Source organism: Rhinopithecus roxellana, chromosome 1 (assembly GCF_007565055.1).
Source record: "Rhinopithecus roxellana isolate Shanxi Qingling chromosome 1, ASM756505v1, whole genome shotgun sequence".
Classification (NCBI taxonomy): domain Eukaryota; kingdom Metazoa; phylum Chordata; class Mammalia; order Primates; family Cercopithecidae; genus Rhinopithecus; species Rhinopithecus roxellana.
The window spans coordinates 58,001,129-58,022,741 of record NC_044549.1 but is presented as its reverse complement, the minus strand read 5'-3'; the positions used below and the strand labels follow the sequence as shown (position 1 = coordinate 58,022,741).

At 50.5% G+C, this 21,613-nt stretch overlaps 1 protein-coding gene across 4 annotated transcripts in view; it reads right to left on the bottom strand.

Annotated features, from left to right (window-relative positions):
* Window positions 1-21,613, bottom strand: part of PFKFB4 (6-phosphofructo-2-kinase/fructose-2,6-biphosphatase 4) — a 40,441-nt gene that overhangs the window by 9,015 nt on the left and 9,813 nt on the right. For all 4 annotated transcript variants that reach the window (XR_004052889.1, XM_030915756.1, XM_010370372.2 and 1 more), the window contains exons 2-9: window positions 19,785-19,901; window positions 19,531-19,627; window positions 12,367-12,433; window positions 10,413-10,487; window positions 9,973-10,029; window positions 9,215-9,336; window positions 6,650-6,857; window positions 5,858-6,004 (exon numbers count right to left, since the gene is read on the bottom strand). Coding sequence is in view for 3 of the 4 variants with exons in the window: in XM_030915756.1 (XP_030771616.1) it covers window positions 5,858-6,004; window positions 6,650-6,857; window positions 9,215-9,336; window positions 9,973-10,029; window positions 10,413-10,487; window positions 12,367-12,433; window positions 19,531-19,627; window positions 19,785-19,901 (890 nt within the window). In the remaining variant the exon portion in view is untranslated. The remainder of the gene's footprint in view (window positions 1-5,857; window positions 6,005-6,649; window positions 6,858-9,214; window positions 9,337-9,972; window positions 10,030-10,412; window positions 10,488-12,366; window positions 12,434-19,530; window positions 19,628-19,784; window positions 19,902-21,613) is intronic.

Below are 21,613 nucleotides of genomic sequence, written 5' to 3'. Positions count from 1 at the left end.
TGGCACACGCCTATAGTCCCAGCTAGTTGGGAGGCTGAGGCAGAAGAATCTCTTGAACCTGGGAGGCAGAGGTTGCAGTGAGCTGAGATCGTGCCACTGCACTCCAGCCTGGGTGACAGAGTGAGACTCTATCTCAAAAAAAAAAAAAAAAAAAAAAAGAATGCCATGTGAAGGCACGGACAGACACACATAGGGAAGAAAGCCATGTGACAACAGCCAGCGGACAGAGGTGGGATTGGAATGATGAGGCTATGAGCCAAGAAATACCAAGGATTGCTGGCAACAACTGGAAACTAGGAAGAGGTGAGGAAGGTTCTTTTTTTTTTTTTTTTTAGACGGAGTCTTGCTCTGTCGCCCGGGCTGGAGTGCAGTGGTGGCCGGATCTCAGCTCACTGCAAGCTCCGCCTCCCGGGTTTACGCCACCGCGCCCGCCACCTCGCCCGGCTAGTTTTTTGTATTTTTTAGTAGAGGCGGGGTTTCACAGTGTTAGCCAGGATGGTCTCGATCTCCTGACCTCGTGATCCGCCCGTCTCGGCCTCCCAAAATGCTGGGATTACAGGCTTGAGCCACCGCGCCCGGCCAGGAAGGTTCTTTATTAGCACCTTCAGAGGGAGCACAGCCCTGCTGAGGCCTTCATTTCAGACTTCCAGCCTCCAGAATTGTGAGAGAATCAATTCATGTCATTTTTTTTTTTTTTTTTTTTTTTGAGACAGAGTCTCGCACTGCTGCCCAGGCTGGAGTGCTGTGGCCTGATCTCAGCTCACTGCGAGCTCCGCCTCCCGGGTTCATGCCATTCTCCTGCCTCAGCCTCCCGAGTAGCTGGGACTACAGGCGACCACCACCTCGCCCGGCTAGTTTTTTGTATTTTTTAGTAGAGACGGGGTTTCACCGTGTTAGCCAGGATGGTCTCGATCTCCTGACCTCGTGATCCGCCCGTCTCGGCCTCCCAAAGTGCTGGGATTACAGGCTTGAGCCACCGCGCCCGGCCCAATTCATGTCATTTTAAGCCACTCATCTGTAGTGCTTTGTTACGGCAGCCCTAGTAAACCAATACATATATATTTTTTTATATTTAGTGGTTTTTTTATTTTGTTTTGTTTTTTGAGACAGTCTTACTCTGTCACCCAGACTGGAGTCCAGTGGTGTGACCTTGGCTCACTGCAGCCTCAAACTTCCCAGGCTCAGGTGATCCTCCCACCTCAGCCTCCCAAGTAGCTGGGACTACAGGCGTGCACCACCACACTTGAATACTAACACATATTTTGGTACCAGGAAGTGAAGTGCTGCTGGCTGCTGTAATAAAGAACTAAAAATGTGGAAGTGGTTATGAAATTGGATAGTGGGTAGAGGCTGGAAGAATTTTGTGGTACATGATAAAAAGCTAGACTGTCTTAAAGAGACTGTTAGTAGAAATTTAGACATGAAAGATTATGCTGGTGAAAGCACAGAAGGAAGTGAAGAGGAAGACAGAGAAAGCTGCCATCTTTTTTTTTTTTTTTTTTTTGAGACAGGGTCTCGCTCTGTTGCCCAGGTTGGAGTGCAGTGGTGCAATCTCAGCTCACTGCAACCTCTGCCTCCTGGGTTCAAACAATTCTCCTGCCTCAGCCTCCTGAGTGCTGGGATTATAGGTAGAGGCCACCACGGCTGGCTAATTTTTTGTATTTTTAGAAGAGACGGGGTTTTGCCATGTTGACCAGGCTGGTCTTGAACTCCTAGCCTCAAGTGATCTGCCCACCTCAGCCTCCCAAAGTGCTGGAATTGCAGGCATGAGCCACTGCGCCTGGCCTATGCTCTTTATTCTAAAGAAAATGATACAAAAATGTTAAAAATAAAAGGGAAAAAAACATAATAAAAAAATATGGACAGGTTGGGCACGGTGGTTCATGCCTGTAATCTCAGCACTTTGGGAGGCCAAGGAAGGAGGATCGCTTGAGCCCAGGAGTTCAAGACCACCCTGGGCAACATAGCAAGACCACATCTCTAAATTTTTTAAATTTAGGACAGGTGTAGTGGCTCACGCCTGTAATACTAGCAATTTGGGAGGCTGAGGTGGGATCACCTGAGGTCAGGAGTTTGAGACCAGCCTGACCAACATGGAGAAACCTCATCTCTACTAAAAATACAAAATTAGCCAGGCTTGGTGGCTCATTCCTGTAATCCCAGCTACTCGGAAGGCTGAGGCAGGAGAATCACTTGAACCTGGGAGGCAGAAAATTTTTTTTTTTTTAAATTTTGAGAGGGAGTTTTGCTCTTGTTGCCCAGGCTGGAGTGCAGTGGCACGATCTTGGCTCACCACAACCTCCACCTCCCGGGTCTCGAACTCCCGACCTCAGGTGATCTGCCCACCGTGGCCTCCCAAAGTGCTGAGATTATAGGCATAAGCCACCACACCCGGCCAAAAAAAATGTTTTTTTCTTAATTTAGCTGGGCACAGTGATGTGCGCCTGTAGTCCTAGCTACTTGGGAGGCTGAGGTAGGAGGATTACTTGAACTCGGGAGGTCAAGGCTGCAGTGAACTGTGATGGTGCCATAGAGCTCCAGCCAGGACAACAGAGCAAGACTCTGTTGCTAAAAAAAAAAAAAAAAGAAAAGAAAAAATTATATGGACAGAAAGCAGGAATAACAAATCAAAACCACAATGCAATACCACACCCATTAGGATGACTACTATTTAAAAAGAAAAGAAAAGAAAACAACAAGTGTTGACGAGGATGTGGAGAAATTGGAACCCATGTGCACTTCTGGTAGAAATGTAAAATGATGCAGCTGCTATGGGAAACAGTACAGCAGTTCCTCAAAAAAATAAAAGCAGAGGCCGGGCACGGTGGCTCATGCCTGTAATCCCAGCATTTTGGGAGGCTGAGGCGGGTGGATCACTTGAGGTCAGGAGTTCGAGACCAGTCTGACCAACATGTGAAACCCCGTTTCTACTAAAAATACAAAAGAATTAGCTAGGCGTGGTGGTGTGTGCCTACAATCCCAGCTACTCGGGAGGCTGAGGCAGGGGAATTGCCTGAACCAGGGAGGTGGAGGTTGCAGTGAGCTGAGATCGCGCCTTGCCCTCCAGCCTGGGCGACAGAGCAAGACTCCGTTTCAAAAATAAATAAATAAATAAAATAAAAATAAAAACAGAATTACCATAGGATCTGGCAATTTTACTTCTAGATCTATACCAAAAACAACTGAATTGAGTGAGAGCAGGGTCTCAAAGAGACATTTGTATCCATGTTCATAGCTGCATTATCCACAATAGCTAAAAAGTGGAAGCTGTCCAAGTGTCCATTGGCAGATGAATGGATACAGGAAATGTGGTATACAATAGAATCTTATTCTGCCTTAAAAAGGAAGAAAATTGGCAGGGCGTGGTGGCTCAAGCCTGTAATCCCAGCACTTTGGGAGGCCGAGACGGGCAGATCACGAGGTCAGGAGATCGAGACCATCCTGGCTAACACGGTGAAACCCCGTCTCTACTAAAAAATACAAAAAACTAGCCGGGCGAGGTGGCGGGCGCCTGTAGTCCCAGTTACTCGGGAGGCTGAGGCAGGAGAATGGCGTAAACCCGGGAGGCGGAGCTTGCAGTGAGCTGAGATCCAGCCACTGCACTCCAGCCTGGGCGACAGAGCAAGACTCTGCCTCAAAAAAAAAAAAAGGAAGAAAATTCTTCAGGCTGGGTGTAGGGTGTAGTGATTCACACTTGTAATCTGAGCACTTTGGGAGGCCAAGGTGGTAGAATCGCTTGAAGCTAGGAGTTTGGGACCAGCCTGGGCAATATAGGGAGCCTCCCTTCTCTACAAAAAATTAAAAAATTAGCTAGGCATGGTGGTGTACACTTGCTAGTCCCAGCTACTAAGGAGGCTAAGGCAAGAGAATCATTGAGTCTAGGAGTTTGAGGCTGCAGTGATTGCTGCATTGCACTGTAGCCTGGGTGACAGAGTGAGATGCTGTCTTAAAAAAAAAAAGGGGGGAAGGAAACTCTTATGCAAGCTGCAATCTGGATGAACCTTGAGGATGTTATGCTAACTGAAGTAACCAGTTACAAAAAGACAAATACTATATGATTTCACTTATATGAGGTGTATAAAGTAGTCAAAGTCATAAAGACAGAAAGTGGTTGCCAGGGGCTGGGAGTAGCAAATAAAGTTACTGTTTTTCTTTCTTAAATTTTTTTAGAGATGGGGTCTCTTATGTTGCCCAGGCTGGACTGCAAGAGCCATTGGTGAATGCAATCATAGCACACTACAGCCTCAAACTCATGGGCTCAAGCAATCCTCCCACCTGAGCCTCCCAAGTACCTGGGACTACAGCTATGAACCAACACATCTGGCTTGAGTTATTGTTCAATGGGTACAGAGTTTCTGTTTTACAAGATTAAAAGAGTTCTGGAGATGCATGGTGGTGATGGTTGCATAACATTGTAAATATACTTCATACCCCTGAAATGTACACTTCAAAACAGCTATGATGATAAATTTTATGTTATGTGTATTTTACTACAGTAAAAAAAAAAAAAAAAAGGAAAAACAAAAGCAGGGGTGGTAATATTCAAATTAGTCAAAGTATATATCCACAGCAAAAGCTTTTCATATTGAAATGGGAACCACCCATAATACAGACCAAGCCACGATGGAGCAACTGGTACCAGATTTGCTCTGGCCCCAACAAAAACAACTATTATTTTAAAAAGGACAAACTGGCAGGGTGCCGTGGCTCACACCTGTAATCCCAGCACTTTGGGAGGTCGAGGCGGGTGGATCGCCTGAGGTCGGGAGTTCAAGACCAGCCTGGCCAACGTGGTGAAACCCTGTCTCTACCAAAAATACAAAATTTAGCTGGTGTGGTGGCGGGCGCCTGTAATCCCAGCTACTCTGGAGGCAGAGGCACGAGAATCACTTGAACCCAGGAGGCGAAGGTGGCAGTGAGCCGAGATCATGCCATTGCACTCCAACCTGGACAACAAGAGCAAACCTCCGTCTCAAATAAATAAATAAATAAACAAAAGGACAAATCAAACAACTGTTTTTAGACACGAGACTAGGCAGGACTGTGATCCTTGAGAAAAGGGAAGCAAACGGAGGGGAAAAGGCAGCAGCTTACTGCCCAGAGGCACTTCCTGGACTTCAGAGCCAAGCACGATGAAGATGAAGAAATAATGAAAGATTCAAGAAAGGAAAAAAGTGGAATTCCTGGAGCTTTGAAACACCACATCTGATATGAAAAGTTCCCTGGATGGGTTTAATAAAAATGCAGAAGTAAAGATAAGTGAACTAAAGCTCGGAAGGAAAAAAAGACTGAGAAAAAATGAACAGAAGAAAGAAAAAAACCAGAAGTTCAGTGACCTATGGGATGATACTGGTCAGTTGGCCAGGTTGGAGTCAAACTCCTGACTTCAGGTGATCAGCCCACCTCAGCCTCCCAAAGTGCTAGGATTGCAGGCGTGAGCCACCACTCCTGGCCAGAACAGCATCTTTAAAGAGACAAAGGCCGTGCTGGTTCACCTCATTTGTGTCTCCAGATCCCTGGCAGGTTGGCTATGGCTGACTGCAGCTACCAAGCTCCCCTGGCCGCTGATTTCTTGTTGAGCTAGACCATGAGGAACCCTAGCAGGAGGCCACAGGGAGGGAGGAGAGTGAGGTTGAGGTGTCAATTCCCAGGCTCACTCCTGAGAATGGTCTAGGGCTCACCCAAGGTCCCATCCTGTTAGGCTGCCCTTTCCTCTCTGCTCCCAGCCCCTAGGTTCCTGTATCCTTTCTCTCTCCTCTCCTTTGCCCAAGGGGAACAATGGTCACTGTTGTTACAATGCGATGCATCGGCCCTGCGGTGTCCGGGAGGCAGACAGGGAGGGAGGGACGGTAACTACCGCGTCGATCTCGTTGAGGACCTTCCACTGTTCATAGGGCACACCTAGCGCCTCAGCCGTCTGGATTGTCCTCTTCATCTGGCTTGTCCAGACCTTCAGATCCTTGATATTCTGGTCACTGATGAACTGGGCCAGACTCTTGGCAAACTGAAATACATCATAAGCAAACTCAGACCCACAGGTCCTGGGCTGCCCTTAAAGCATCCCACAGCTGCAGGGTTCATGAGATCATCCTCACCTTGAACACTCACTACAGGTTTGGTAAAAAGCATGAACTAACTTGTCAATGACACACATGCTGACACACAAGAACACAAGTCCTGTTCTTGTCCACCCTTCCAGACCCTGAGCACAGTAGCGCAGTTCCAGCTGTGACTCATCAGGGCCACTGCCTCCCCACAACCCTGTGCTTCGTGACCACTGAGGTCTCACTATCTCCCCTGGACTGCGACACAGCCATCTGCTACACTGTATGGACTCAGGTCGCTCCAAGGGTGGCATGCCTCTGACAAAAGGAGCTCAGCGAGTGACAACTCACATGGAGACCAGAGATTTGCTTGTTGCTTGGTGACCTTCCTTACATGATGGGAAGATTCTAGGCTGAATGAAGGTCATTCACCTCGACTGCACATTAAAAGAATGGGAGCCCCACCCCCAAAAAATACAAATAAAAAACAAAGAAAAGAAAAAAGAATGGGAGCCCTGCCCCAGCGCACACACACATGCATAAACCTAGCCATGCAGAGGTACAAATGCAGGCCCATGTGCACACACAGGGACACATGCACTGACCTCCCTGCCCCGGGGGGACAGTCCTGGGTCCCCGCCAATCCGGCCCTTGAGGTTGAGCTCACTCTCCCCGTGCCGGCAGAGGTAGATGGAGCGGGGGGTCACGTGGATGTTCATGAGGTAATATACGATGCGGCTCTGGATGTGGTCAGCTACACGGTTCACCACGTAGCTCTGACCCACATCCATGATCTTGATATAGGACAGGTCCCTGTCCACAGAGAAGGTAGAAAGAAGCCTGTGAGTGTGGCCAGGGTCCTCACAGAGCATGTCTGGCCAGCCACGGAGTCACTGCAAGGCCTTGCACCTCTGACCACCAGAGATTACAACCCTCAGGACCGTCAGCTGGTGTGCGAGTGATGGGGGTGAGGCGGGAGCAACACAGTGAGTGTGACGCACAGGCAAACCCTGTGGGAGACAGGAGATGGGAGGTGCTCGTCACTCATCATGCTTCCCAAAGGTGACATCCAAAGTCGGGGGTCCGCCATACCACATCATGACTTTCTCCGCTGCTCATGTGTCCCTGGGGCCCCTCTCGCCTACCTCCGAGTTCTCAACACACTGTCTGTAAGTTGAACCAAGAGACAGTTTTCCCCAGGGTTGTTGACTTGAAAGTAGCTGGCAAACGCTCCACGCCCCCACTCTTCCTGGCCAGCCATCCAAGGACCTGGCCTTTCCTTCCCCAGTGACCTCCTCCCACTACAGCCCAGTCCAGGTCATCCAAGTGTGCTGAGCAGCTGCCACACCCCACCTTGGGCAGCTGGTGGACGAGACAAGAAGCACAGGAGGATGGTGCCGGTGGTGGCAGCCGATAAGTCCAGCTCAGCCACTTTCCGTGCTCTGGATCCGTGTGGCACTGCAGCTTGGACAGCACACTAATCAGTCTCTGTGGGGGTGCAGGGTGTGGGGGTGCAGGGTGGGCTCTGGTTCAGGCCGAGAGTCCTCTGGATATTCTCAGTTGAGCTCTCACTGTCTGGACCTTGGGACCTTGGTTTGGGGGTGTCGTGATGACACCACCATAAAAGCAAGAGCAATGCTTACTGACAAACCGCCACTCCAGACAAATGGATCACATCACAGAACCATGAAAAGAAATGCTGTGTGGGGGAACCATGGAAGCCACAGAGAGACCCAGGCGGCAGAGGCCATTCAGCTCAGGCCCGGCCTGGGCTGGCTCCAGAACCCAGCTGAGGACACTGCTCTATGCACACCCCAAAAGCATTCACCTCAGAGTTGCTTATGTTTCTTGGTTTATGTGCATCCTTTTTTTGTTTTTGAGACAGGGTCTCACTCTGTCACCTAGGCTGGAGTGCAGTGGTGCAATCACAACTCACTGCAGCCTTGACCTCCCTGGTGTTAGGTGATTCTCCCACCTCAGCCTCCTGAGTAGCTGGGACAACAGGGGTGTGCCACCATGCCAGGCAATTTTTTTTTTTTTTTTTTTTTTTTGAGACGGAGTCTCGCTCTGTCGCCCAGGATGGAGTGCAGTGGCGTGATCTCGGCTCACTGCAAGCTCCACCTCCCGGGTTCACGCCATTCTTCTGCCTCAGCCTCCCAAGTAGCTGGGACTACAGGTGCCCACCACCACGTCCAGCTAATTTGTTTGTATTTTTAGTACAGACGGGGTTTCACCGTGTTAGCCAGGATGGTCTCGACCTCCTGACCTCGTGATCCGCCCACCTCGGCCTCCCAAAGTGCTGAGATTACAGGCGTGAGCCACCGTGCCTGGCCGCCAGGCTAATTTTTGTATTTTTTGTAGAGATGGGGTTTCACCATGTTGCCCAGGCTGGTCTCAAAATCCTGGGCTTAAGGAATCCTCCCACCTCATCCTTCCAAAGTGCTAGGATTACAGGCATGAGCCACTCTGCCCGGCCTGTATTACACATGCTTATAGAATTATAGAACCCAAGCACAAGTTTGTATTCCAGCCTTTTCACTGAATGCAGTGTTATATTTTCCCATGTCTCTCCACAATGACGAGTTATAATGATGACTGTAATACTTCCTCAAGTATTACATTCTGTGATGTAATACTTCACATTATTATTTACCCAGCCACTGCCCCATGTGTTCTGTAAGACAGGATTTGGTAAACTATGGCCAGACAGTCAAATTCAGCGGTGGGCTGTTTTTATCAAATTTTACTGGAACACAGCTATACCCACTGATTTACATATCATCTATGTTTCATTTGTACTGTGACAGCAGAGCAAGTGTCTGCAACAGAGGCTGTACATCCTCCAAGGTCTAAATAAAATATTTACTTTCTGATCTTTGACAGAAAATATTTGCCAACCCCTGCTTTAAGACCCCCTGCATAGAAATTCGGCTTGATTTCATGATGGAATAGTATAAAATCCTGACTCGCAGAGTTTCGGATGAGGTAACAAGTGTTCTGCAAGTCACCTCTGGCCAAAAATTTCTGCCCCAAGGAAATAAACAAGAAAATCAGACCATCTCTGCTTTCTGGTCCCCCAGCCACCACCATGGGGAGCCACAGGAGGCAACCAAGTATGACCCCTGCTGCCCGTCATCGCAGCTGCAGGGCCCGGTGCTGCCCTGACTCACCTATCCAGGTCCTCATCTAGCGACTCGTAGGAGTTCTCATAGCACTCAATGCGCCTCATGAAGTCCTCGGTAGCCTCGTCACTGTCGCGGTTGACATAGTCAGGGCTGCCCAGTTTCACTTGCTGCCGAAGCCAGGCACAGAGCAAGGACATATCAGGGTCAGAAGCCAGGCGGGGCCAAAGACCAAGGAGACTGCGGGGCAGGGGCTGGAGGAGGTTGGGCCAGAGACCAGGGTGGGGACCTGAGGCTGGAAGCTGAGGTTGGGGGCTGGTCCAGCAGCTCCCTGGTCTGAGTTCTCATACGAGTGCAGAGAGGGTATCACTAAGGGTCCAGGGATTGAAGTCCCTCATCCTTGTGGGTACGGGGGAGGCCTGGAGGCCTTTCGCCACCCTGAACTCTCATTTCCCCAGACCCATATGGCCATTCCTGAGATAAACTGGGGGAGGAGAAGGGAAGACTGAGTCTTTCTTTCTCTGAAATAGAAAACATTTCCCTCACCCACCCTCCCACCCCTGCTGAAGGTGCTCTCCTAGTGTCCAGGTGGTTACGATGGGGAGGAGGGGTGAGTGAATGTCCACCAGCCACCCAGCCTTCCACACAGTGGTCCACAGAGGGCAAGGCTCACCTGACCCGGCATTTGATGTTACACTGCCTCCCTACCCCCGCAAGGTTCAAGATCAAATTAAGGGTAGCCAAAACCTGAAAAGGGATGTCCCTGTCACACACGACCTTCTGACAAGGTCAGATGCACCACTCACCACGATGTTGGCAGCTATGACCTCAGGATCCACACAGATGGACTCGACAAAAAAGGTCTGCGGCAGGACCAGAAGCGCCAGGATGGTGGGAGGGAGGAACACGGACATGTTCAGGGCCTCCTGCCTTGCTCGGAGCTCTTCATCCCCCGAGGCCCATGCTGACCAGCAGCCAGGCCCTGAAACCCTGCTTCAGGGGGCTGGAGGCAGGGTCAAGGAGTCCGGAGCTAAAGCAGGTGCTGCCCTATCCTAGACTCTCCCACCAAAACCCCCTTCCCTCTGGAAAGCAAACCCCAGGTGGAGACAGCCTCTCTTATCCCAAATTACACTCAGGAGCCATGCCAGCCCCATGCCCCTTATGCATCAGCGGGCGGTGAAAGGAGCCCTGGAGGGCAGGGGGCATGCCACAGTTCCACCAAGGAGAGGAGCCAAGGAGGTCTCACCTTGTAGCCATTCTGTTCTCCAAAATTAAAGATGGTTGCTCTCCGTTCTCGGGTGGTGTTTGTGGCATCAAAAACCTAGGACCAAACTAGGGTTAACTCAGCCTCTGGCCCTGGGGAAGGTAGGAATCACCTGAGGGCCGCAGCACAGGCTCTCTGGGGACTGGATTTCCTACAAAGACCAGCTGCTGCCAGGGCCACCTGCCTGGCCAGTCTCCTTCAGACTTACAAGGGCTGGGCTGGCCCTCCCCTTCCTTGGAGAGAATGAACCAAGGAAGTTGGAAGGAGAGGATGCCTATGCTCCCAGCAGGGGAGCAGACCCTCAGCACAGAAGAACCTACTCAGTGCTGCTCTGCACATATGGGCACTCAGTTTGTGTTTGACCAACAGGAATTTCAGTGAAACCAGTTAAACCTGGTGAACTGAACCTACTTTTATTTCTACTCCATCTTGACACCCCAGTAAAATGGGAACGGAAAGATAAAGAGAAAAAGAGAGGATAGGAGATGGAGGCATCTACAACATTCTGTCAGATAGATCCACAGGTGACGGACTCAAAGTCATGGAGGAAACCAAACACAGGTGCTCGCCAACCAGATCACACCACCTGCGCAGGACCAGAGAACTCAGGAGGGTGTGCCGCCATTGCTAAGAAAAGGGACAAAGGTGGGGAGGAAATGGGAAGACTGGCTGGCTGATAAAGAAGAGCTGGAGGCCCAGGCCCCCTTCCCAACCCCATCCAGCTGGGCACTGACCCATCTGGAGCTCTTTGAGAAGCATCCTCTGATGCGGCCCACCCACCAGCATGTCTAAGCCGTTTTTTTTGTTGTTGTTGTTTTGTTTTGTTTTGTTTGAGACGGAGTCTTGCTCTGCCACCCAGGCTGGAGTGCAGTGGCCGGATCTCAGCTCACTGCAAGCTCTGCCTCCCGGGTTTACGCCATTCTCCTGCCTCAGCCTCCCCAGTAGCTGGGACTACAGGCGCCCGCCACCTCGCCCGGCTAGTTTTTTGTATTTTTTTAGTAGAGACGGGGTTTCACCGTGTTAGCCAGGATGGTCTCGATCTCCTGACCTCGTGATCCGCCCGTCTCGGCCTCCCAAAGTGCTGGGATTACAGGCTTGAGCCACCGCGCCCGGCCTGTTGTAGAAGTTCTAAGGGAAAAGCACTTTCCACCTAGAATTCTATACCCAACCATCAAATGTGAGGATTAAAAAAAGACACTTCAGACATGCAAGGTCTCACACAATTTACCTCCCCAAGCACCTTTCTCAGGAAATTACTGGTGGATGTGCTTCAACGAAACAAATCAGTAAGTCTAGGAGAAGATGATGTGGGATCCATAGGCAGAACATTCAACCCAGGAGAGAGAAGGGCAATGGCTGTGCTACAGGCACAGATTGTAGCTGGGGACAGAGAACTCCAGAAGGCATGACTCCAAGAAGAAAAAGGAAGGGAAAGAACAGCCCCTGTGTTTGACTATATAAGGTTGGGGCAGAGCCCTTTCTCACAGACACCCCAGCTCAACCCTGTTTCGCCCTTCCATCTGACTAGGGGGGCCAACACACAGGTGGAATCCCCTTAACCCAGGATTCGGTGGGTTCCTGCAACAACCAGTAATGCTGGGCAGGACTCTCTCCACACCAGGAGAAATCACATTTACTAAAGACTTAAGCAACCTGATACCTGTAACTTCTGGGGTGGCCAACAATATAAGTATCCAGAGGAAGTCCTGTAGGGTCAAATGTGGCCACCACATGCCCAGAGGGAAACTCCTGGCCCACATCCAGTCTCTCGCTTCCTCCTGCATAGCCGTTGTAGACTTCCTCCCAAGGGCTGGCACCCAGGGCATCTGGGGCACACACACCCTGCCTTCCCCTCCAGATGCCCGATGAGCAAAGGCACAGATGTGGGTGGGCTCCCATGTGTCACTCCCAGCTGTCACTAGGGTGTCACACTCACCGCCACATGTCCCCCCTCCTCACTAAGGAACCGCCGGACGTCACGGAGAGCTGCCAGGGCACACTGCCTTCAGGAGAGAAAACACAGGGTCAGCCCAGCACCCGACCCTGGCTGCAGGAGGGTGGCCAGGGACACACGACAGGAGGAGACATGACAGAAGGAACAGTCCCAAGATCTCTTGCTCTCTTTTCAAAATTTCTCTTCTCTTTCCTCCGGATAATGTTCAGTATTTGGCTAACTCTGCTTCTGTGAGGTGGAAGGCTATATACTCTTGGCCATTAGCAACATTTTTTAAGCACTATGTTTCTGTATTTTCCCTTATCTTCTCATTGTGTGCAAATCCATGCTGTCATTGTGCCATATTCACGATTTCTAATTGTCATATATTTTCCCTGATTATCAAAATAGGCCTCCTTTTTTTGGGGGGGCTGAGTCTCGCTCTGTCACCCAGGCTGGAGGGCAGTGGCGCGATCTTGGCTCAGTGCAACTTCTGCCCAGTTTCAAGCAATTTTCATGCCTCAGCCTACTGAGTAGCTGGGATTACAGGCATGCACCACCACACCCAGCTAATTTTTGTATTTCAAAATAAGCATTTTTAAAAGCAGCTGTTTTCTGGTGTGCATGTCAGGAGTTGGTGGTGGGGATGGGAGGAACGCTAGTGCTGGCCCTCAGGTAGTGTTAGGCTTAATGCTCAACTTTCTTTCCTGAAAGAGATTCCCCAAACCACCCCTTCTGGGAGAGGGTTCTGCATCTCTGCTTCTATCATATCCATACCCTCCAGAATGGGAATCCCCCACCTATGACCGAACACTGACTATACAGTTTTCAGATCTTTTTTTTTTTTTTAGATAAGGTCTCACTCTGCCACCTAGGCTGGAGTGCAGCAGTGGGATCATGCCTCACTGCAACCCAAACTCCTGGGCTCAAGCAGTCTTCCTGCCTCAGCCTCCAGAGTAGCTAGCTGAAACTACAGGGGTATGCCACCACACCTGGCTAATCTTTAAATTTATTTTAGAGATGGGGTCTTGCTATGTTGCCCAGGCTTACACAATCTTTACAAGTTTTCAGCTTTTTCATTTATTGCTGCAAAATGGATTGACACATAAGGTTGTTTTTTTTTTTGTTTTGTTTTGTTTTTTTTGAGACAGAGTATTACTCTCTGTTGCCCAGGCTGGAATGCAGTGGTACAATCTCAGCTCACTGTAACCTCCGCCTCCCAGGTTCAAGCAATTCTTGTGCCTCAGCCACCCAAGTACCAGGGATTATGGGTGCTTGCCACCACATCTGGCTAATTTTTGTATTTTCAGTAGAGATGGGATTTCGTCATGTTAGCCAGGCTGGTCTCAAACTCCTGACTTCAACTGATCTGCCCACTTTGGTCTCCCAAAGTGCTGGGATTACAGGCGCGAGCCACTGCGCCCAGCCAGGATTGTTCTCATCTTTTTTTTTTTTGAGACGGAGTCTCACTCTCTCTCCCAGTCTGGAGTGCAGTGGCGTGATCTCAGCTCACTGCAAGCTCCACCTCCCGGGTTCACACCATTCTCCTGCCTCAGCCTCCCGAGTAGCTAGGACTACAGGCGCCCGCCACCACGCCCAGCTAATTTTTTGTATTTTTAGTAGAGACAGGGTTTCACTGTGTTAGCCAGGATGGCCTTGATCTCCTGACCTCGTGATCCACCTGCCTCAGTCTCCCAAAGCGCTGGGATTATAGGCATGAGCCACCACTCCCGGCCTGTTCTTATCTTATGAATTTCTCCTATGAGGTCTGGAGATAGCTAAATTACCTTTTGATCTATTATCTTCCCTTTTTCTATGTAAGGGTAAAGCTAGATCTCCTAGCCTTGTGTTTTTTTGTTTTTGATTTTTGTTTTTTGAGACAGAGTCTCACTTTGTTGCCCAGACTGGAGTACAGCGGCATGATCTCAGCTCACTACAACCTCCACCTCCTGGGTTCAAGCAATTATCCTGCCTCAGCCTCCGGAGTAGCTGGGATTACAGGCATGTGCCACCACACCCAGCTAATTTTTTGTATTTTCAGTAGAGATGGGATTTCACCATGTTCGCCATGTGGGTCTTGAACTCCTGACCTCAAGTGATCCACCCTCCTCAGCCTCCCAAGTCCTGGGATTACAAGCATGAGCCACAGTGCGCAGCCCTCCTGACTTTGCTGATCTTTGGATTTTGTGTTTAAACTCCCAGCGTGCCAAAGTCAAAGAGCTCTCATCAGGACAATATGCCTGAAATACAGAGGCAGAAGCTGATCTGGAAACCACAGAAAAATCAGTGGTAGAGCTGAGTCCAGGGCACTGAAAAGAGCTCTACTCTTATGCCTCCTTGTGACCTTTCTTTTCTTTTGTTTCTTTTTAAGAGACGGGGTCTCACTATGTTCCCCAGGCTGGTCTTTAACTCCTGGCTTCCAGTGATCCTCCCGCCACAGCCTCCCAAAATATTGGGATTACACACGTGAGCTACTATGTCCAGCCCTTGTAACCATTTCTTTGCCCCAACGGTTCTTTCAGTTAGAGCCTCAAGGTGCTTTCTTCCTCATGCCAAAAACATCTGAATTCTGAGAGTCCAGGTAACTGGCATTGGTGGGGACATTTCTCACCACCTGCACTTAGACCCCCATGTTCTGGGCTAAGATGTCTTTTGTGGGCTGCTCTGGCCATGACACCACCATGCAGAAGATACCTCAGGGCCCCAGGTGGAGATGCTGAGGGAAGAGCCTGGGAGCCTGTGTGTGCGCGTGTGCACGTGTGTACGTGTGTGTGTGTGACAAAGTGCGAATGGGGTGAAGAGATGCATATATGCATGAATCCACACGTGTGGGTGGATATGTGTGATTGTGTTTGCCCAAATATGTACATGTAAATCTGTGAGTGTACCTGTGTGAGCATTCCCTGGGCCCATGTGTGAGCACAGATGCACACACACGAGTGTGCACAATCCCTGTGTGCAGTGTGTGACTAAATGGGCACAGGTATGAATGAGTGTGCCTGCCTGTGTGCACACAGGATGTGTGTGCATGCACCCATGTGTATAAGTTTGTGTGTGTGTGTGTCCAAGCATATACAGAGTATGCATGTGGGGGTGCCCATGTGTGTACATGTGGTGTGTGTGTATACATCTCTTCATGTGCTATGTGACTGTGTGAGCACAAATGTGATCACGCTTGGTGTGTACGTGTGCACAGATCCACATGTGCATACAGGTGAGCACAAGTGTGCATGTGCCCACACACGTGCCTCTGAGGTATGCATGTGTGTGCACCACCTTCATGTGTAGTGGGTGACTGCATGTGTGTGGAAGAGTTAACACAGCAGGTGTGAGAATGGTCCCCTTCAAAAGGCCTGCTTGTGAGGTTGGCCTTTGGCCAGGATTGGGGAAATTGATGGTAAATGGTTCCCTCTAGTGATATAAAACTTTCCCTGAATTGGCCGGGCGTGGTGGCTCATGCCTGTAATCCCAGCACTTCGGGAGGCCGAGGCGGGCAGATCACGAGGTCAAGAGATCGAGGCCATCCTGGCTAACACTGTGAAACCCCGTCTCTACTAAAACTACAAAACAAAATTAGCCGGGCGTGGTGGCGGGCGCCTGTAGTCCCAGCTACTTGGGAGGCTGAGGCAGGAGAATGGCGTAAACCCGGGAGGCGGAGCTTGCAGTGAGCTGAGATCGCGCCACTGCCCTCCAGCCTGGGCGACAGAGCGAGACTCCGTCTCAAAAAAAAAAACCTTTCCCTGAATTATAAGAGGAGCTCACTGTGCATAGACTGTTTATACAAACAACATGGTTTATGTTGAATACCTGCTTTCCTTCTGGAGTCTGGAATTTTGGTACATGCTAGGCACAGGGTGCTTATGTGACCAGCCCTCAATAAAAACCTTGGTCATTGAGTCTCTGATGAAATTCCCTGGCAGACAACATTTCACACGTGTTGTCACAGTTCAATGCAGGAGGAATTAAGTGCATCCTGTGTGACTCCATGGGGAGAGAATCTTGATGCTCGCTCCTGGTTTCCTCTGGACTTCACCCCAGGCCCCTTTTCTCTTTCTGATTTTGCTTTGTGTCATTTTGCCGTACTAAGTCTTAGCCATGAGTCCAGCTATATGCCCAGTCCTGGGAGTCACCCTAGCAAATCACTGAACCTGAGGGCAGTCTTGGGGAATGCCAACACACCATGTATGAGCCTGCTCAGGTGTATATGTATATACAGGGTGAGAACATGTGCGCCTGCATGTGTGTAATGGCCCTTGAATCACGTGTGGCTCACGTGAGCCCAAGTATTTATATGTGTAGGTGCTCACACATGTACATATACCCTCATGTATAATGTGACTGTGTACACAGGGGGTATGCATGTGTATATACCCTGTACATATGGTATATGCATATCCAGATATGTGCCTATGAGGTATGCACATGCGTGCATGTGCCCACGTGTGTGTGTGCATGGGGGCCTGTGTGTGGTATAGGACTGTGTGCAGGAGTATGAGTGTGCCTGTTTAGAATATGTGTACTCATGCCCTTGCATACATTTTTTTTTGAGACACAGTCTTGCTCTATCACCCAGACTGGAGCACAGAGACACGATCTTGGCTCATTGCAACCTCCACCTCCCAGATTCAAGCAATTCTCATGCCTCAGCCTCCTGATGTAGCTGGGATTACAGGTGTGCGCCACCACATGTGGCTAATTTTTGTGATTTTAGTAGAGACGAGGTTTTGCCATGTTGATCAGGCTGGTCTCAAACTCCTGGTCTCAAATGATCCACCCACCTCAGTCTCCCAACGTGCTAGGATTACAGGCGTGAATCACTGCACCCGGCCTTGCATGCACTTTTCTAGATCTTCTGCTGTGTCCAGTGTCAGAGAAGGACCTCAACATTGTGTGAGTAACTGGGCCTCTGGGAAACACAGCTGTCTCTTCCCAGGTTTTCCACTTTAAAAACTCTGGTCCTTTTATTTTGCTAATTGGGAAATTTTGGGCTGGTTAATAGGAAATGGACCCTGTGGCCCAGCCAGAGCCAGGATTCGGATACAGGAGAGAGGGTTTCTAGGGCAGCCACAGGGTATGCCTGCAGAAAGACAGCAACGAGCCTGTCCCCAGCTTCTGTCGCAGGGTGATGCTGGACTAGCTTCCCAACCTCTCTTGAGTCTAGGTCTCTTCATTTGAATTAATCCGAAATATCCCTACCTTAGGGGGACAACCAGAGTGGAACGGCTGGCAGACTCTCCCCACAAACACTACGGATTCAGACAGGACAGACTTCAAATTCAAACCCTGAGTGACCCAAGGCACCCCCATCAATTTCTGGCCTTGGTCTCAGCATCTGGAAAAGTGAGGCACCACCCACCACAGAAGCTGCTGGGAAGATGAGACAGGCTAGGCTATCAGCATCCACAGCTTGGGGTTGTTTAAAATTTGCATCTGGTGGGGGTATTAAAAAATAAAATAAAATAGGTCAGGCACGGTGGCTCACGCCTATAATCCCAGCACTTTGGAAGGTCAAGGTGAGGGGATCATTTGAGGTCAGGAGTTCAAGACCAGCCTGACCAACATGGTGAAACCCCGTCTCTATTAAAAATACAAAAAAATTAGCCAGGCATGGTGACATGTACCTGTAGTACCAGCTACTCGGGAGGCTAAGGCAGGAGAACTGCTTGAACCCAGGAGGCGGAGGTTGCAGTGAGCTGAGATTGCACCACTGCATTCCAGCCGGGGCGACAGAGTGAGACTCCATCATGAAAAAAATAATAATTAAAAAAATAAATAAAATTTGCATTTTATATGTTCCTTGACCTACCTATTGAGGAATATTGGAATGATGGACACTTTTTAGCAGTAGATGGGCTTAGATTCAAGTCTGGGTGCTGATATAAACTTGCTATTTTGTGTGAGACTCCTGGCCTGTCGGAGCCTCAGTTTCCTCATCTGTTAAAGGGGGGGTGACAACGGGCATCAAGAACCCAGCACATGGCAGGTTCAGACATTAGTCCCCTACTTTTTATCTGACTCAATACAACCAGAGGGTCCAGCCTTGATTTTTATCCACAATTTAGCCACAGAAACCTGAATGTCAGCCTCCCCTTCCTTTCTTGGTGCCACAGCCTGGCCAGGCCACACCAATGCAAGAACAAAGGCAGTGTCTGGTCTGAAGGTCCAAGACCCACAGCAGGGAGTTCCTGCCCCCTGGTGGCCAGATAAAGAACAGGTAGCCTAGTGTGGACCCCAGTGGCAGCCTGGTAGCCTCTGGCCTGGGGCTAGGCTTGATTTGGGGAAGTCACTAGAGCTGGGTCAACCTCTGCTCACTGCCCTATCCTGATGGCTGGGCCAAGAGCAAGTCTCTGACACCCTAAGTTGATAAGGGGCTTCTCAAGCCCCCAGCTAACACCTCCGGAGAAAAGCACAGCATGGCTGCTCAGTTCCTTGACGAAAGGACTCAGTTCAAGTCTGAAAGTTGTTGGGGGTGGGGGTAGCATATACATATTTCTATCTCAGGAATAACAGCAGAAGTGTGAACGACTCACCCAGCAGCACCTAGGAGACGTCAATGCAAAGCCAGTCACACCAGCAATCACACACCAAGAACATAGCAAACACAGGGCAAACATGCTCCAAATACACAGGAGAGAGCTTATCCTGGGGCAAGGGAGGAAGTCCCCTGCCCCCAGCTCCATCCCTAAGGCCTGTATGCCTGTACTCACTCAGGTTCTCTTACCCAGCAGCAGGCATCCCCACGGGGGCGCTGGGGTGAGCGAGGATGACCTCCAGGAAGCAGCTTCTATGACCTGTGTGGCTGAGCCCCTCTCACCTCCCTGAAGCTCTGTCCTCCCCTCCCACAGGCTGTCCTTCCCAAGGGCTCCTTAACCCCAGGGCAGGAATGGCCCAGCCACCAGGAGGCCACACAACACACCCTCTCTTCTCATCCCCAAACCCATCACCTCCCACCCCCACCACATCCTGAGAGATCCAGAGACCAGCCTTGTCACACAGCTCTGTCACACAGCCGTCAGAGCCAGGCAAGCCCAGGGCTCAGGAGTAGCTCAGTCATTCACCAGCAGCTCCACTCCAGGGGCTTCTCAGTAAATGGTTGGTAATGTGTTAGCTTTCTCCACACTGGGTCCCCCAGCAACCTCTCCCCCGACACCCAACACATATACTTACTTCCTGATTTTCAGGCCCTCTTCATTGTCAGGGAGAAAAAATTCAAAAGATTTGTAGGTCTTTACCATGTCCCGGCGATACTGGCCAACATTGAACTCTGGCGGAAAGGAGAGGCTCAGCTTTCACAGCAACAGCAACCCCTACCAACCCTGACCTTGATCCACCCCCAGGCCAAAGAACAGAGGATAGGCCTTCTCTCTTCTCTTCGCCATGCCCCACAAAGCTCCCCTCGGACAGCTGGGGCCAAGCCTCACCCCGAGTAGGCACACCAATCCAGTTCAGGTATCGAGTCAGCTTCTTGGAGATGTAGGTCTTGCCCCTGGCGGGCAGGCCCACCATGACAATGAGCGTTGGGCAGTTGGTCATGCACACTAAAAGGCAAGCAGCACAGTGTCAGATGAGGGCCGGGTCCCTCCCAGCAAACCCCTCCCTCTCGGCCTGTGGTCTCTCAGCCTCAGGGCATGGGAATGGTACCAGATGTATCTTCTTGGCTTCCTAGCATCACACAGCTCCCGGAGGGGCCCCAGATGCCAGTTTCAAGCCACCACTGGCATGTCCCCCTTCCCCAGGCCCAACTGGGCTCTGGCAGACACAGTGGGATCTCTCCAGCCCTTTTCATCCTGAGGTGCACCACCAGGTATAAAGTCAACTGACCTTGCCACTGGCTAAACAAAGCTAGGGGGGTCCCCATATCATGAAGGACAGGACCAAAACCCAGGAGGGTAATCAACATCCTGCCTCTGTCATCCAGGAATCCATACCCTAACCTTTTTACATCTCTCTCACCCCAGCCATCACTCAGTGCTCCCAGAACACACAGCCCCACTGCGTGCCCTCACCATGGTGAACTTCTTTTTTTTTTTTTTGAGACGGAGTCTCACTCTGTCGCCCATGCTGGAGTGCAGTGGCATGATCTTGGCTCACTGCAAGCTCTGCCTGCTGGGCTCATGCCATTCTCCTGCCTCAGCCTCCAGAGTAGCTGGGACTACAGGCACCCGACACCATGCCCGGCTAATTTTTTGTATTTTTAGTAGAGACGGGGTTTCACCCTGTTAGCCAGGATGGTCTTGATCTCCTGACCTTGTGATCCGCCCACCTTGGCCTCCCAAAGTGCTGGGATTACAGGCGTGAGCCATCGCGCCCGGCCAGTGAACTTCTTTTCATCACACAAAGCCCAGCTCAAAAGTCACTTCTTCAATGAGTCCTTTCCCCAAGGCATCTCCATGGTCACCAGGAACACCCTCACCCTCAATCCTGGTCACCTCACTAATGACACTCTTCTCTCTAGACTGATCACTTACAGCAGAAGCCCTGTGGTATCTGAGCCCTTCAGGGTCCTGGGGCCTGACACAGCGCTGGTGCTTGGGAACTGTGGGCAGGATCAGGGAGGGAGGCATCTAGAAGTCTCTCAGGGTAAGGACAAGGGGTTGAGACCAGAGACCCAGACTGATGCCCACAAGGACAGTCCCTCTGATAGCCCACCCACCACCATCCATGTGCCACAGATCAGTGTGCCAGCCAGAGAAGATGCCAGGCTAAAGGAATGGAAGGGTCTGAATGCAGCCCCTATATCCCCAGCTGGCTAGAACAGATGCCAAGGCAGCAGAACTGCCAGCTCCATCTCATGGCACCCAGCTCAGTTTTCTTTTTTTTCTTTTTTTGGGACGGAGTCTCACTCTGTCTCCCAGGCTGGAGGGCAGTGGTGCGATCTTGGCTCACTGCAACCTCCACCTCCCAGGTTCAAGAGATTCTCCTGCCTCAACCTCCCAAGTAGCTGGGATTACAGGCACCCACCACCATGCCTGGCTAATTTTTGCATTTTTAGTAGAGACAGGGTTTTACCATGTTGGTCAGGCTGATCTCAAACTCCTGACCTCAGGTGATCCACCCGCCTGGGCCTCCCAAAGTGCTGGGATTACAGGTGTGAGCCATCACCCCCGGCCTTCTTTTTTTTTTTTGAGACAGAGTCTCGCTCTGTCGCCCTTGCCTAGGCTGGAGTGCTGGAATGCAGTGGCGCCCAGCTCACTGCAACCTCTGCCTCCCGGGTTCAAGCGATTCTTGTGCCTCAGCCTCTAAAGTAGCT